Below are 13,702 nucleotides of genomic sequence, written 5' to 3'. Positions count from 1 at the left end.
TTCCATTACTGACTTTGTTTGCCATATCTGTGCATCCTTCAAGTTACCAAAAGCAGCTGTTAGATCAGCTTAGTACAATTCAATATGAGTCCTTAACTACTGCACTGCTGGTTCACAGAATGCAGGTGGTCGCCCTCTGGTGGACTATGTGGTAACTGTATCTTGTAATTAGATTAACAAGAAAGACGCAAAGGAATAAAGCCATGAGGTTTAAAATGTTGATGTTAATCTTCCTTTTCTGACTTGTTTTTGATCCTGAACTTATATCTCATCTTAGCTGAAAAGAACTAAAATGGACCAGTGCCTGTGACATGCAAGAAGTAAAGCTGTTACTGGAGAATCATCCTTAACAAGAAAATCATCAGTGGAACAAAAAGAAAACAGACAGAAGCAAATCCTTCATCTTTATCTGCTGTGATGATCAATATCTGAGCTACACAAACATAACAGCCACACAAGTAGGATGTTTGGGTGCTTTTTATTTAAAAACTGCGATACAAATTTTTCATGTCATGAATTTGATCTTTTCTATTAATTCAGTAGTCAAAATATAATAATGATTAAACACATGGTAAAATATAATCAGCATTTTGATTGTAGCATTGCAATTAAGTATGTATAAGTAGTATAGTAGCATAGTATAAGTATGTCATTAGCAGTGTTGGGAAGGTTACTTTTAAAATGTATTCCACTACAGAATACAGAATACATGCCCCAAAATGTATTCTGTAACGTATTCCGTTACGCTACTCAATGACAGTAACGTATTCTGAATACTTTGGATTACTTAATATATTATCATGCTTTTTACAACTACGTGAATGTACTATTGCTGTGTGATTTATTACTGTTACTGAAGGTCCGAACCGTAGTAAAGGGACCTCTGACTAATACGTCGGGTTCCGTGTAGGGCTGTAGCTGAAAAATAGCTTTACTTTGTTGTCTGGGTCAAGTTTGCTAGCGAGAGACAGAGAGAGGCGTTGAAAGACTGCTCCAACGGAACTTATTGTTTCGGAGGAAAACACGAACACGTTGTACAGTCGAGTCTTAATAGCTTACTTACAACTGGGCTCGTCAGGCACTCTTCTTGGCTGCAGTGGTTATTATTATATTTACATGCTTCCAGCTCCCGTTTCTGCTCGATGACAACTCTACTTTTCCACTCGCCTTTTTCTCCCTCCTCGCGCTCACAGACACATAACACATAACCACGGTTGCCATGCTACCGCCTGGACCAACAGAGCATAGCTGTCAAACAAAACCCAAACAGTCCTGACCCGACTCAATATTAAACAGGAAAGTACCGCCGTGTAATCATTTATTTCAACAAAGTAACTGTATTCTAAATACCACCTTTTTAAACGGTAACTGTAACGGAATACAGTTACTCATATTTTGTATTTTAAATACGTAACGGTGGTACATCTATTCCGTTACTCCCCAAATCTGGTCATTAGCATTATCAGCTTTAACAGCACCAACATAATTCTGAAAGTCACCATTTTTATTGCTTGGAATCTTTTTAAAGTCATGTTTACAAATACAGACAAACTCTCCACAAACAAACTTACTCAACAAAAAAACCAACAACAAAGTAAGGCAAAAATAAAAAGAGAATCTGATCAAGAATGTGTTCAAGTTAAAATACAATCACAGCAGTTTAACAGCTTTGAGCGGCTTCTGGCTCATACAAATTGAGCAGCTGAGCTGTAAGAACGAAAAGCAGCTGATTTTGTCTCCACCTTTTAAAGCTTTTTAAATTATGTACAGTCTGGTTCTCTTGGATGAAGACTCATAAGCTGCCTTTGAGTGTTACAGGTTCACGTTCTGCTGATTTTAAGGCACTGTGTGGTGAATCCACAGCCCAAAGTCTCTCATGGTTTACTGTTTTCTGTCTGTGGTTTGAGTCCCTGAGCTTTTGGAGTTTAACACTTGGAGATGATCACAAACCAGGTGAGACCCACAGTAGTTCACTGTGAGAGTGTCCATTGCTGCTTTACTGACTGACCCCAACCGGTCGCAGCAGATGGCCCCGCCCCTCCCTCAGCCTGGTTCTGCTGGAGGTTTCTTCCTGTTAAAAGAGAGTTTTTCCTTCCCACTGTCGCCAAAGTGCTTGCTCATAGGGGGTCATATTGTAGGATCTACTGTACAATATAAAGCGCCTTGAGGCGACTGTTGTTGTGATTTGGCGCTATATAAATAAAATTGAATTGAATTGCATGTTAAGCCCATCACCCACCCACTGACCTGCCCCTGGTGCTGATGGGACACAGCATTAGTGATCATACAGCAGGACGATAAGATGGTCAGAGTGTGGAGACAATCGCTCAGCACTAACATCACCTTAAATGTCTTCTTGTACCTCTGCGGCAAATAGATAACTCAGAGTTTTTTGGGGTTTTTTTAAAGAATCACTCCTTCTCTTTTTAGCTTGACAAATTAGATAAATATGCCTAGAAATACCTGCTGTAAAAAAAAGAACTGCAGCCAATCCAGAGCATTATGATGATTAAACCAAAAGATTCATCCATAAAATACTGAGAATTTTACACCTCACACATACTGTATGTCAAAATTAATGCTGAATATGAAATCCATCATTATTCTCACCTCTCTGCCATCTTCTAATGTACTTTATAACTACAAACAGAACTGCAGTACTCAGAGCTCCACCACAAAATGCTGCTACAACCACAGCCACTCCACAGCAGGACTTCAGCTCAGCTGTTTTCTCTGAAACACGTTAAACAAAAAGTTAATACAGCACAGAACAGTAGACAGAACTACTGTTAAACAGCGTCTATTTAAAACCTGAAAATTCCACCAAGAATGAGAACAGAAGAAGAAATCTTACCACAGTGAGGCACGTAGCTCTCATCATCAGTCACATGGCTGATCTCCTGCTGTGTGGCTACACAGCGGAAGACGTTGGTGTCTGTCTTGGTCACAGCGATGAGGAGGGTGACGTAGTAGCGGTCTCCTCTGTACGACACCTGCGGCTCCTCAGCGGGAAGGATGTTTCCATCGCTGTCCTTCCACTCCACCAAAGGCTTTGGAAAAGCACCTGGAACCTCACACTTCAGCAGCGCCCCGTCCTCCGTGATGTTCAGGATCCCAACAAAAGGCTTTGGAGCTGCACCTGTGAGCACAGCATGAAGCTACAGCTGCAGCACAAGGTCACGGAGACTAATATACTGTTATATTATATACTCTGTATATAATTAGGCAAGTTGTATTTTTGAGGAATAATTTTATTATTGAACAACAACCATGTTCTCAATGAACCCAAAACACTCATTAATATCAAAGCTGAATGTTTTTGGAAGTAGTTTTCAGTTTTAGCTATTTTAGGGGGATATCTGTGTGTGCAGGTGACTATTACTGTGCATAATTATTAGGCAACTTAACAAAAAACAAATATATACCCATTTCAATGATTTATTTTTACCAGTGAAACCAATATAACATCTCCACATTCACAAATATACATTTCTGACATTCAAAAACAAAACAAAAACAAATCAGCGACCAATATAGCCACCTTTCTTTGCAAGGACACTCAAAAGCCTGCCATCCATGGATTCTGTCAGTGTTTTGATCTGTTCACCATCAACATTGCGTGCAGCAGCAACCACAGCCTCCCAGACACTGTTCAGAGAGGTGTACTGTTTCCCCTCCTTGTAAATCTGACATTTGATGATGGACCACAGGTTCTCAATGGGGTTCAGATCAGGTGAACAAGGAGGCCATGTCATTAGTTTTTCTTCTTTTATACCCTTTCTTGCCAGCCACGCTGTGGAGTACTTGGACGCGTGTGATGGAGCATTGTCCTGCATGAAAATCATGTTTTTCTTGAAGGATGCAGACTTCTTCCTGTACCACTGCTTGAAGAAGGTGTCTTCCAGAAACTGGCAGTAGGACTGGGAGTTGAGCTTGACTCCATCCTCAACCCGAAAAGGCCCCACAAGCTCATCTTTGATGATACCAGCCCAAACCAGTACTCCACCTCCACCTTGCTGGCGTCTGAGTCGGACTGGAGCTCTCTGCCCTTTACCAATCCAGCCACGGGCCCATCCATCTGGCCCATCAAGACTCACTCTCATTTCATCAGTCCATAAAACCTTAGAAAAACCAGTCTTGAGATATTTCTTGGCCCAGTCTTGACGTTTCAGCTTGTGTGTCTTGTTCAGTGGTGGTCGTCTTTCAGCCTTTCTTACCTTGGCCATGTCTCTGAGTATTGCACACCTTGTGCTTTTGGGCACTCCAGTGATGTTGCAGCTCTGAAATATGGCCAAACTGGTGGCAAGTGGCATCTTGGCAGCTGCACGCTTGACTTTTCTCAGTTCATGGGCAGTTATTTTGCACCTTGGTTTTTCCACACGCTTCTTGCGACCCTGTTGACTATTTTGAATGAAATGCTTGATTGTTCGATGATCAGGCTTCAAAGCTTTGCAATTTTGAGACTGCTGCATCCCTCTGCATGATATCTCACTATTTTTGACTTTTCTGAGCCTGTCAAGTCCTTCTTTTGACCCATTTTGCCAAAGGAAAGGACGTTGCCTAATAATTATGCACACCTGATATAGGGTGTTGATGTCATTAGACCACACCCCTTCTCATTACAGAGATGCACATCACCTAATATGCTTAATTGGTAGTAGGCTTTCGAGCCTATACAGCTTGGAGTAAGACAACATGCATGAAGAGGATGATGTGGACAAAATACTCATTTGCCTAATAATTCTGCACTCCCTGTATACTGCAGTTACAGTACTGTTACAGGTGAGTGTTATCACATGACCGTAACCCACAGTGTCTCAGACTAAAGACAGATCTGGAGAAATCAACAGGCTGACGATGTCACTGATGTTTACATCTGCACTGTGTGCTACAACTCTGCACCCAGAGGCTGTGCACCATTCACTCATTTACACACAGAACTCTGAATAAAGCTTCAAATTCATGTGTCACAGAGAGACAAGGCCACACAACAACCTGTTCAGATTCTTCATGTTGCTGCTAACTGTGAGCTGTTCTGATTTGCAGATCTCACAAATCCATATTTCATTCCCAGCAGAACCCAGATTTGATCATTTTGAATTTGATGGCAGTTCCAGAAAATCTGAAGAAATCTCTGTGGGCAAGGGACTTCAATATTGTCCAGTCACAGGCCTCTTATACTGTACTTCCCCAAGATCATGCTAAACTGCACACTGGATCTATTAAAAGAAACATGGTTTCATAGCGGCAGAGTCTGAATACTGAACTTGGCAACATGCGGTGCAGATGTTTCACCATCATGCCTGTCACAAAGTCCAGCACATGCTCTCCTCAGCTCTCAGATGTTTATGGACCGCTGTTAAAAGAAGAGAGAATGCTGCACAAGGTGAACCTGACGCTGTACTTCCATTTTGGAGACATGTTGCTGCCATCAAATTAAAAAAGACCCCTTTTTCTTTTCCTAAAATATAATTTTTTGTCAGTTTAAACATCTGATATATTTTCTATGTTCTATTCTGAATGAAATATCATTTAATGAGACCTGAAAGTCGTGGTATTTTATTTTTATTCACATTTTACACACATTGGGGTTATAGATCAAAAACAGGGTTCAACACTGTTTCTCCTGATCTGTGCTTAAATGCAGAGCATCACAGACTCTGATTTACTGAACTGTTTATGCTGTTCAGTTCAACACTTCTCAAATGATGCTCAGGCCTGCAGAGCTGCAGCACACGTCGCGGATATTAATGACATCATCACTCACCTGTGACGTCACCTGATCGGTCCTTAAAGACACGTTCTGAAAGGCAACAACAACACGTTTTCACTCTGCATCATCAGCTTATCTCCTGCTGTTTGCTTCGTGGTTACATCTGTACAATCTAACAGTGAGAGCCACCTCAGCATAAATGCAGAACTCTGTTATTACATTATTGGAGTGAGTAAAGCAGCGATCTTAGTTGTGTTTTCAGGATGTTTTCAAAAATGAAAAACTCACCAACGATGAGTTTAATGTTGAAACGTTGTTGCTTTGGGTGAAGATGTGGAATAATACAGGAGTATTCTCCACTGTCGACCAGCTTGGTGTTTCTGATGACTATGGAGGCGTTACCAAGCTTCAACTCTTCTGAGAAATGTGAGACCCGACCTTTGAACTGCTCATCTTGTCCCGGACGTCCGTTATTGTATTCGTCGCCAGCAGAGTACAGGAACACCTCCTTCTGACCATCTTTCTTCCAGTCAAAGACCTCATGTTGAAGGCTCAGCTTGGTGCTGAGGGAGCAGGGTAAGATGGCATCTCTTCCTTCTGGGACCAAAACTGTGACAACTCCCCGCCCTGAAGGATGAAGCATATTTTAATTCTTATGTTTCAATAAGTCAAAAGTCCTAAAACACATGTACGTAACCTCCAATGTCTAAAAGACGTTTTTCAAAAGTAAAAAAGTATATCCAAGTTAATCCCAGTTTTAACATAAAACAATATTTTAAAAAACGATTCAATTTGTCATCACAAATTAAATCTACTCTTGAAGAGCAGCAGAGTTAGTCCTTAAAAAGATGCTTTTTGCGTTTTTCAGTTTGATGTAATTTCACTTTTTTTTTTCTCAGTCACCTGGTTACCCAGCATGCCTCAGTGGTATAAATTTGCAATATGACATTTGTGTCTGTGGTTCTCCCTCATTCAGGACACAGCAGACTTGAGTGCAGAGGGCTTGTTTGTTTGTTTGTTTGTTTGTTTGTTTGTTTCCGCTGGCCAAGGGACGCGTTTAATCCTTCCTCTGACAGAAAGTATTTTTCTATAGTGGAAATACACAGGACTGATACAGTAAACTCATTAATTCACAGTTAAATTGTCCGGTTGTATATACTTTTGTTATTACTACTACCAATACTACAACAACTAATAATAATAATATTATTAATAATAATAATAATAATAATAATAATAATAATAATAGTGATAATAATAAAAGTAAGAAGAAGAACCACTGTCCTCTCTTTTCTCCCTAAAACACTAAAGAGAGCTGAGAAACGTTGGAAACTATAAAATCAAACATATTTAAAGTTGTGGTTGATTAGCTGTTATAGTTTGTTCTTACCTATGCTGCCTTTTCTGACGTACAGTTTTCATTGTGGTTGAAAAGAAATGTTAAACCGTGAATTTAAGTAGTACAGACTTTACTTCGTTTTGGTCCACAGAAGTACCACCACCCGTAGGTTGGAAAGGCAAAAACTTCCTCTTTCACTCCAGAAAGAGGTCGTATCCAATAATCTGAGTAATCCAGTATGTATCTTTTATATTCTGGATTTATAAATTTTAAAATTACACATTTGTAACATAGATTAACAGCACTGTATAAATTTAGCTGAAAATAAAATTTCTGATTTTTATTTTGGCCAGCACAGGTGTCACTTTTGGCTTCCAACCAAATCGTCTGAGATTTTCCCTGGTGCGGAACATCTTGTATTTTTTAATAATACTTTGTACTGTAGCCACTGGAACTTGAAAACATTTAGATATGGCCTTGTAGCCCTTTCCTGACTTGTGAGCAGCCACAATGCACAGCTGCAGGTCCTCAGTGAGAGCTGAGAAATGTTTTTTTCCACAATAATACGTCTTGTACATTGTCTTATTTTCTTTCGGCAGACACCTATGTCATTTCCAGTCAAAACAAAACTTGCTGGTTGAATAAAAGTAACTTTAACTAAAAATTTGCCATGGGTATGAATAATTATGGGCTTGACTGTTGTGTGTTTAATCATCATGTTTGAAGTACAGAGTTTCTTCAGTTCTGGTCAAGAGAAATAGGAGAAATAGCGCCCCCAATAGGTGTCCATTGCTTGTGGGAAGTGCTTTGCATCCGGTGTGTGTGTGAGATGAACTCACACACGTCGGAAAGAAGACTCAATGCAAAAATCCGACCCAATAGGCTTATGTTATGTACTTATGTGCCCTCTTGGAAATTAGATTTTTATTCTCAATTAGTTTTTTACCTAGATAAATAAAGGACTAATAAAACAAACAAACAAAAACTGTCTTTTGAGTAATCCAGATACCACATTTTCCTCTACGATCTTTTATATTCTGAATTAAAATGACACATTTAAAACATTCAAATTTACTCCACTGTACCCCAACCTTTGTTCTCTCTCAGTACAGATTGAGTACGACAGTTCTGCAGCCGGGCAAAGATGTTTGGAAGAGTGAGACCTCTTTCTTTTAATATCACTATCTTAACGTCAACTCCGAGAGCAAATTCTCTGCACTCCAAGCCCGTGTTGGGTGTGTGTGTGGGTGACACACGCGCGCGCGCACACAAAACTTGTTGGTATGTTTGAAGCTGGAGCGTGATGTCACGGGGGTGGGCGTGGAAAGGATTTTGTCCCGATCCCAACCTGGAAGCAACATGAAGCAGCTCGTGTATCGATGTTAGCAAACGAAGGCGTCTAGCCTGGATAGCAGCTGTGAGACGAGCTGATATCCAGTTCTCTTCCATCTCCAAATATCTGTTGGTGCTCCAGACATTTTCATTCCGGTAACTTCTAAATATGTTCATATCACTCTTTATAGCCTATTAGTTTTATTTTCTATGCACTCTGAGCTCATAGCAAATTAGAACAAACATCCTACTGAGTGATTTTGCAGAACTACCTTCTATTTATAGAGTTGCTAATTATTTGGCATTATTGCAGCAAACCAGCCTATGAAATGGATGAAACATCATGACTGGTTTCCAGCGCTACACAAGGGACCTGCTTCAAACATACCAGCATGCCAATCAGATTACTTCTTCCATGTGAGGGTGAAGAGGTGACCCTCCTGGATAAGATGGTGTTTACTGCGTTTGGTGAACAGTGTGATAATAAAACCAGGGAAAATGAAACCTGCTCCTGTTAAATATTCTTAAGTCTTTTGCTGTATAAATACCGTTATGTTTTTCAAAAGATACAGTAAATAAAGTAATGTTAGTAGTGGGTGATATCATGTAAACACTGTCATGATTTTATGTAAACATTTTGTCATTTGTAAACTATAAATGACATGGATTCTACACTGTAACTGATGTGATGTTCTATAAAGTGGTTTTAATAAAAAAAAAAAAAAAGGCAAAAATTAGTTTGTTTCTTTATTCAACAGTGGTACTCAGTCAGTACATATTCAGTAAATGCAAATTATTTACACGGCAGTGCACTATAGGCATAAATCTAGACCCCTAGATAAAACATTATGGCATTATAGCAGTGACAACTCCTCCACAGTAGCAGGTGGGATTTTTCTTTTTTAAGGACGGCTCCTTTTACCTGTCACTACAGATGGTCTGTTTATGTTTTGATCAAGAGCCTTTTTTTGGGCAGCTGAAGAGGAGAAGTCTATCTTATAGCCAACCACTGACTGTATCTTGGTCATATTACCCAGCAAAACCCAGTATGCAGGTTCATCTGTAACAGTCCTTGTGCCACGGATCAACACTGTTGCTTCTACATTAAACAGAAGAGCAGTGACGTGGGTGCAGGTCTCTGCGACTCCGGCCATACAGCTGCAGTGGGCGGCTTCAACCTTCCCTGTGATGCTCACAGTGACCCATGGCTGCAATGCTGGTTCATTCAGTCTTTGAGAGTGCAGGACCTGAAACACACACAAAGTTCATTTAAAGACAAGAACTATGAGCCAAGGCTGACACAAATGTGTTTTATCTACTTTATCATAAATGTAACAAAGTGTTTAGAATGTTAGCACATACATGTAATTATGCATTTCTTTATGTGTCCATCTATAGAACGCTGCATGTTATACTGTAAATCTGTCTGTTCTCTGTCAGACACCTGCCTGCAGAAAATGAACCCAAAGTATGTAATGTGTAATGTAATCACTTTAGAGATGGAGAAAGCATAAAGTGACAATTATGAATCACTTAATATGATAAGGAGATTCTGCAGGTCAATGTATAAAATTAAAATAAAATGTATTTTTAGTGACACAAGATACAAACATGGAAGCAAGATGTATAATTAGGATTATTTATAATAAACATTAATAAATTAGTGCAATTTCTTTAACCATAAAGAATAACTAAATCCTTCAGGACAATGTCACATCAACCTAACAGCCTCCACATGTTCTCACTGTAATTTCCCCTCATGAATGAATTTATGCTGCACTAATGTGAATGTTTGCAGGGAAATCAAACGCATTTTACTCGCAGTACTCGAGCTGACTTACCTTTGTTTGAATGACGACTTGTACGCGCTGACTCCAAAGACAAGGTACGAGAATATGTCAGGCTACGTCAATAGCGGTTGGTCTTCAGAGTTTCTACTCCACGGCCGTATTTCATACGGGTCCACATTTCCAATGCACGCTATTTTCTGCAAGTACAGCTGCTTCGCCTCTGGACGCAATCGGTCTCTATACAGTTCATTCTGTTTTGAGCTGCTTTTAAGCATCTTGTAATCGTCGTTCCAACACAGTGTGTTTGTTTTGATTCGTAGACCCCGAAAATGGTGCCGCGCTCCCACAATGCATTGCGGCGTGACGTCAACTCCAAAGCCCTGTACATTAACATATTTTATTGTGAAAACTGTTGTTGGAACCATACTGAATTTAACCAGATAAATGTTTTATATAGTGAGAGAGAGAGTATGCAAATTGCTAACAAACAGTCATTATAATTCATCATACATTGAGAATAGCAGACAAAATCAACAATACAGCTCTTCCAATTTATAATAATAATTAATATTGTGCTGAACGCAGAACAAAACATTAAATAAGCCACACCAGTGTCTACTGTCTGTCTACTGTTTACTATCAAAGCCAAGTGGCTAATAAAGGTAAACAGAAGTTTTCTTGTTAGTTTATCTTATTTCAGGATACATGTCATATATCCACTTCTGTGAGGACAGCATTGTGCCATCACGCACCAGGGTGAGTTATAACAATGACAAACCCTGGTTTACTCCTAAACTCAAAAAGCTGTGGCTGGAAAAGAGAAAGGCGTTCAGAAGCAGAGACAGGGACTGCTACAGAGAGGCCAAGTACAGGTTCACTAAAGAAGTGGACGCAGCAGCAGATTTCAGAGAATGACTCGGCCTCTGTGTGGAAAGGTTTTAGGAATATCACCAACTACAAGCCTAAAACCCCCCACTCTACTGATGACTTGCTCTTGGCCAACTCCCTCAACGACTTTTACTGCCGTTTTGACGAGCCATCAGGCAGCCTTCACACCTCCAACGACCCCAACAATAGAGACACTTTGGACACTAATTCCCCCACCTCTCCCCCCTCCATAGAGCCATCACCACCTTCAAACTGTTCACCTACAACACCCCCCTCCTCACCCCACACAAAAGAGGATTTCACACCACCTCCTCCCACCACAACTCTTCATATTCATGAAGCAGATGTGAGGAAGCAGTTTAAGAGTCTGAATGCTCGAAAAGCTCCCGGCCCAGACGGTGTGTCTCCTGCCACCCTCAGACACTGTGCACACGAGCTGGCCCCAGTGTTTTCTGGCATTTTCAACTCCTCACTGCAGGCATGTCATGTGCCTGCCTGCTTCAAGTCCTCTACCATAATCCCTGTCCCCAAGAAACCTAGGATCACTGGACTAAATGACTACAGACCCGTGGCTCTGACATCTGTGGTCATGAAGTCATTTGAGCGCCTAGTTCTCTCCCATCTCAGGACCCTCACGGCCCCCCTCCTGGACCCCCTGCAGTTTGCATACAGAGCCAACAGATCTGTAGATGACGCCATCAACATGGCCCTACACTTCATCCTGCAGCATCTGGATGCCCCAGGAACCTACGCCAGGATCCTGTTTGTGGACTTCAGCTCTGCCTTCAACACCATCCTTCCAGACCATCTCCGAGGCAAGCTTTCCCAGATGAATGTGCCTGATCCCATCTGCCGGTGGATCACTGACTTCCTGACGGACAGGAAGCAGCATGTGAGGCTGGGAAAGAATGTCTCGGACTCCCGGACCATCAGCACCGGCTCCCCTCAGGGCTGTGTTCTTTCTCCTCTGCTCTTCTCCCTGTACACCAACTGCTGCACCTCCACCCACCAGTCTATCAAGCTAATCAAGTTTGCAGATGACACCACCGTTATTGGACTCATCTCGGACGGGGATGAGTCTGCCTACAGGAGGGAGGTTGAACGTCTGGTGTCCTGGTGCAGCCACAACAACCTGGTGCTGAATGGCCAGAAGACAGTGGAGATTATTGTGGACTTCAGGAAGCACACAGCCCCACTCCCCCCCATCATCCTGACTGACACCCCCATCACCTCTGTGGACTCATTCCGCTTCCTGGGTACCACCATCACCCAGGACCTGAAGTGGGAGCCCACCATCACCTCCGTCATCACGAAAGCCCAGCAGAGGATGTACTTCCTGAGGCAGCTGAAGAAATTCAACCTGCCAACACGGACGATGATGCAATTCTACACCGCAATCATCGAGTCCATCCTCACCTCCTTCATCACTGTGTGGTACGCTGGAGCCACTATCAGGGACAAACAGAGACTGCAGCGTGTTGTGCGCTCTGCTGAGAAGGTGATTGGCTGCAGACTCCCATCTCTGCAGGACCTGTACACCTCCAGGACACTGGGGCGTGCAGCTCGGATCTTAGCTGACCCTTCTCACCCTGGACACAGTCTGTTTGACCTGCTCCCCTCAGGCAGGAGGCTCCGGTCCATTCGCACCAGAACCTCTCGCCATAAGAACAGTTTCTTCCCCTCTGCTGTTGGACTCATGAACAATAAACGTACGACTGTTCCCACCACTAACACATGACCCTACGCTGTGTTCACTGCATCATTCCATGTTTGGCACTGATCACCACCTGCACTCATGTATATATCATGTATATATCTTTCTATGTAGCACTTTTAATTCTTATTCTTACTTTTATTTTTTCATGTCTATTTAAGCGCAATTTATGACAGTATGTTTGCACTGAAGCACCGCAGCAATTTCCTAATGTTGTAAACCTGCTCAACATTTGGCAATAAAACCCTTTCTGATTCTGATTCTGATGTCATACGTAATACTTGCCATTATCCAAAGACACACCTGCTTACCTGTATAAAAGGCCCCTAAGTTCGGATAATTCTATTTGAGTTCTGATACAGGTGTTTGTAAGTTTATATCAGTTAATATACTGTTCATTTAATATTCAACCTTCTATTATTTTGAGCCAGCCCACCATCTTGTGACATCATCCAGTCAGTAAGGTGGGCAGTTTAATGTCAGATGAGTGATGTGAGTCTGGTGGGGATGATTCTTGTGGGATGTGATGTGTGCATGAATGATAAGTGAGTATTAATCTGTGTTGCAGTCTCCTTTCCTAAATAAAGAAATTACCTATTTTTGAAGTATCTTTATGACTTTGGGTGATTGTACTTATATTGTTATCAGTCCAGTTCTTTTTGGTCACTTCAAGTAAGTTCATAGAAGTGTGAGGTTATTTATTTATTTATTTTACAATTTCTGCTGCCCTCTTGGCTAGATCGATCTTGAAAAACACTTTTAAATGTTAATGACACTTTTTACCCAGATAAATAAATGATATGTAAAAGTCACTTGTCATTTCTGGCTCTACATTACTTGATATTCTTCGTGATATATGGTATAGCTATTTTTTGACAGATTTGAGGTCAACAAGTCATTTATAACAGCTTAAATTTCTGCAGTAA

General features: G+C 41.2%; 1 protein-coding gene across 2 annotated transcripts; it reads right to left on the bottom strand.

Moving 5' to 3' along the window:
* Window positions 1-1,638: 1,638 nt before the first annotated feature.
* On the bottom strand, window positions 1,639-6,485 carry LOC308411871 (V-set domain-containing T-cell activation inhibitor 1-like). Of its 2 annotated transcripts, XM_080905910.1 has the most exons (4): window positions 6,002-6,485; window positions 5,768-5,803; window positions 2,855-3,139; window positions 1,639-2,733 (listed from the first exon to the last, which is right to left on the bottom strand). In XM_080905910.1, the coding sequence occupies exons 1-4, from the start codon at window positions 6,354-6,356 to the stop codon at window positions 2,576-2,578; spliced, it is 834 nt and encodes a 277-aa protein (XP_080762036.1). In that variant the 5' UTR covers window positions 6,357-6,485; the 3' UTR covers window positions 1,639-2,575. The 2 variants fall into 2 exon arrangements, with proteins under 2 accessions (XP_080762036.1, XP_080762037.1); XM_080905911.1 differs by lacking the exon at window positions 5,768-5,803.
* Window positions 6,486-13,702: the final 7,217 nt, after the last annotated feature.

The sequence above is a fragment of the Rhamphochromis sp. 'chilingali' genome (assembly GCF_963969265.1).
Source record: "Rhamphochromis sp. 'chilingali' genome assembly, chromosome: 15".
In the NCBI taxonomy this organism is placed as follows: domain Eukaryota; kingdom Metazoa; phylum Chordata; class Actinopteri; order Cichliformes; family Cichlidae; genus Rhamphochromis; species Rhamphochromis sp. 'chilingali'.
Note: the sequence above shows the minus strand (reverse complement) of the source record. Positions and strands in the feature narration are given on the sequence as shown.

Coding starts and splice junctions, on each gene's coding strand:
- LOC308411871 (XM_080905910.1), bottom strand. CDS start 6,356: ATGCTTCATCCTTCAGGGCGGGGAGTTGTCACAGTTTTGGTCCCAGAA. Junction 5,804..6,001: donor CAACATTAAACTCATCGTTG/GTGAGTTTTTCA, acceptor GTTGCCTTTCAG/AACGTGTCTTTAAGGACCGA. Junction 2,734..2,854: donor GAGCTACGTGCCTCACTGTG/GTAAGATTTCTT, acceptor AACGTGTTTCAG/AGAAAACAGCTGAGCTGAAG.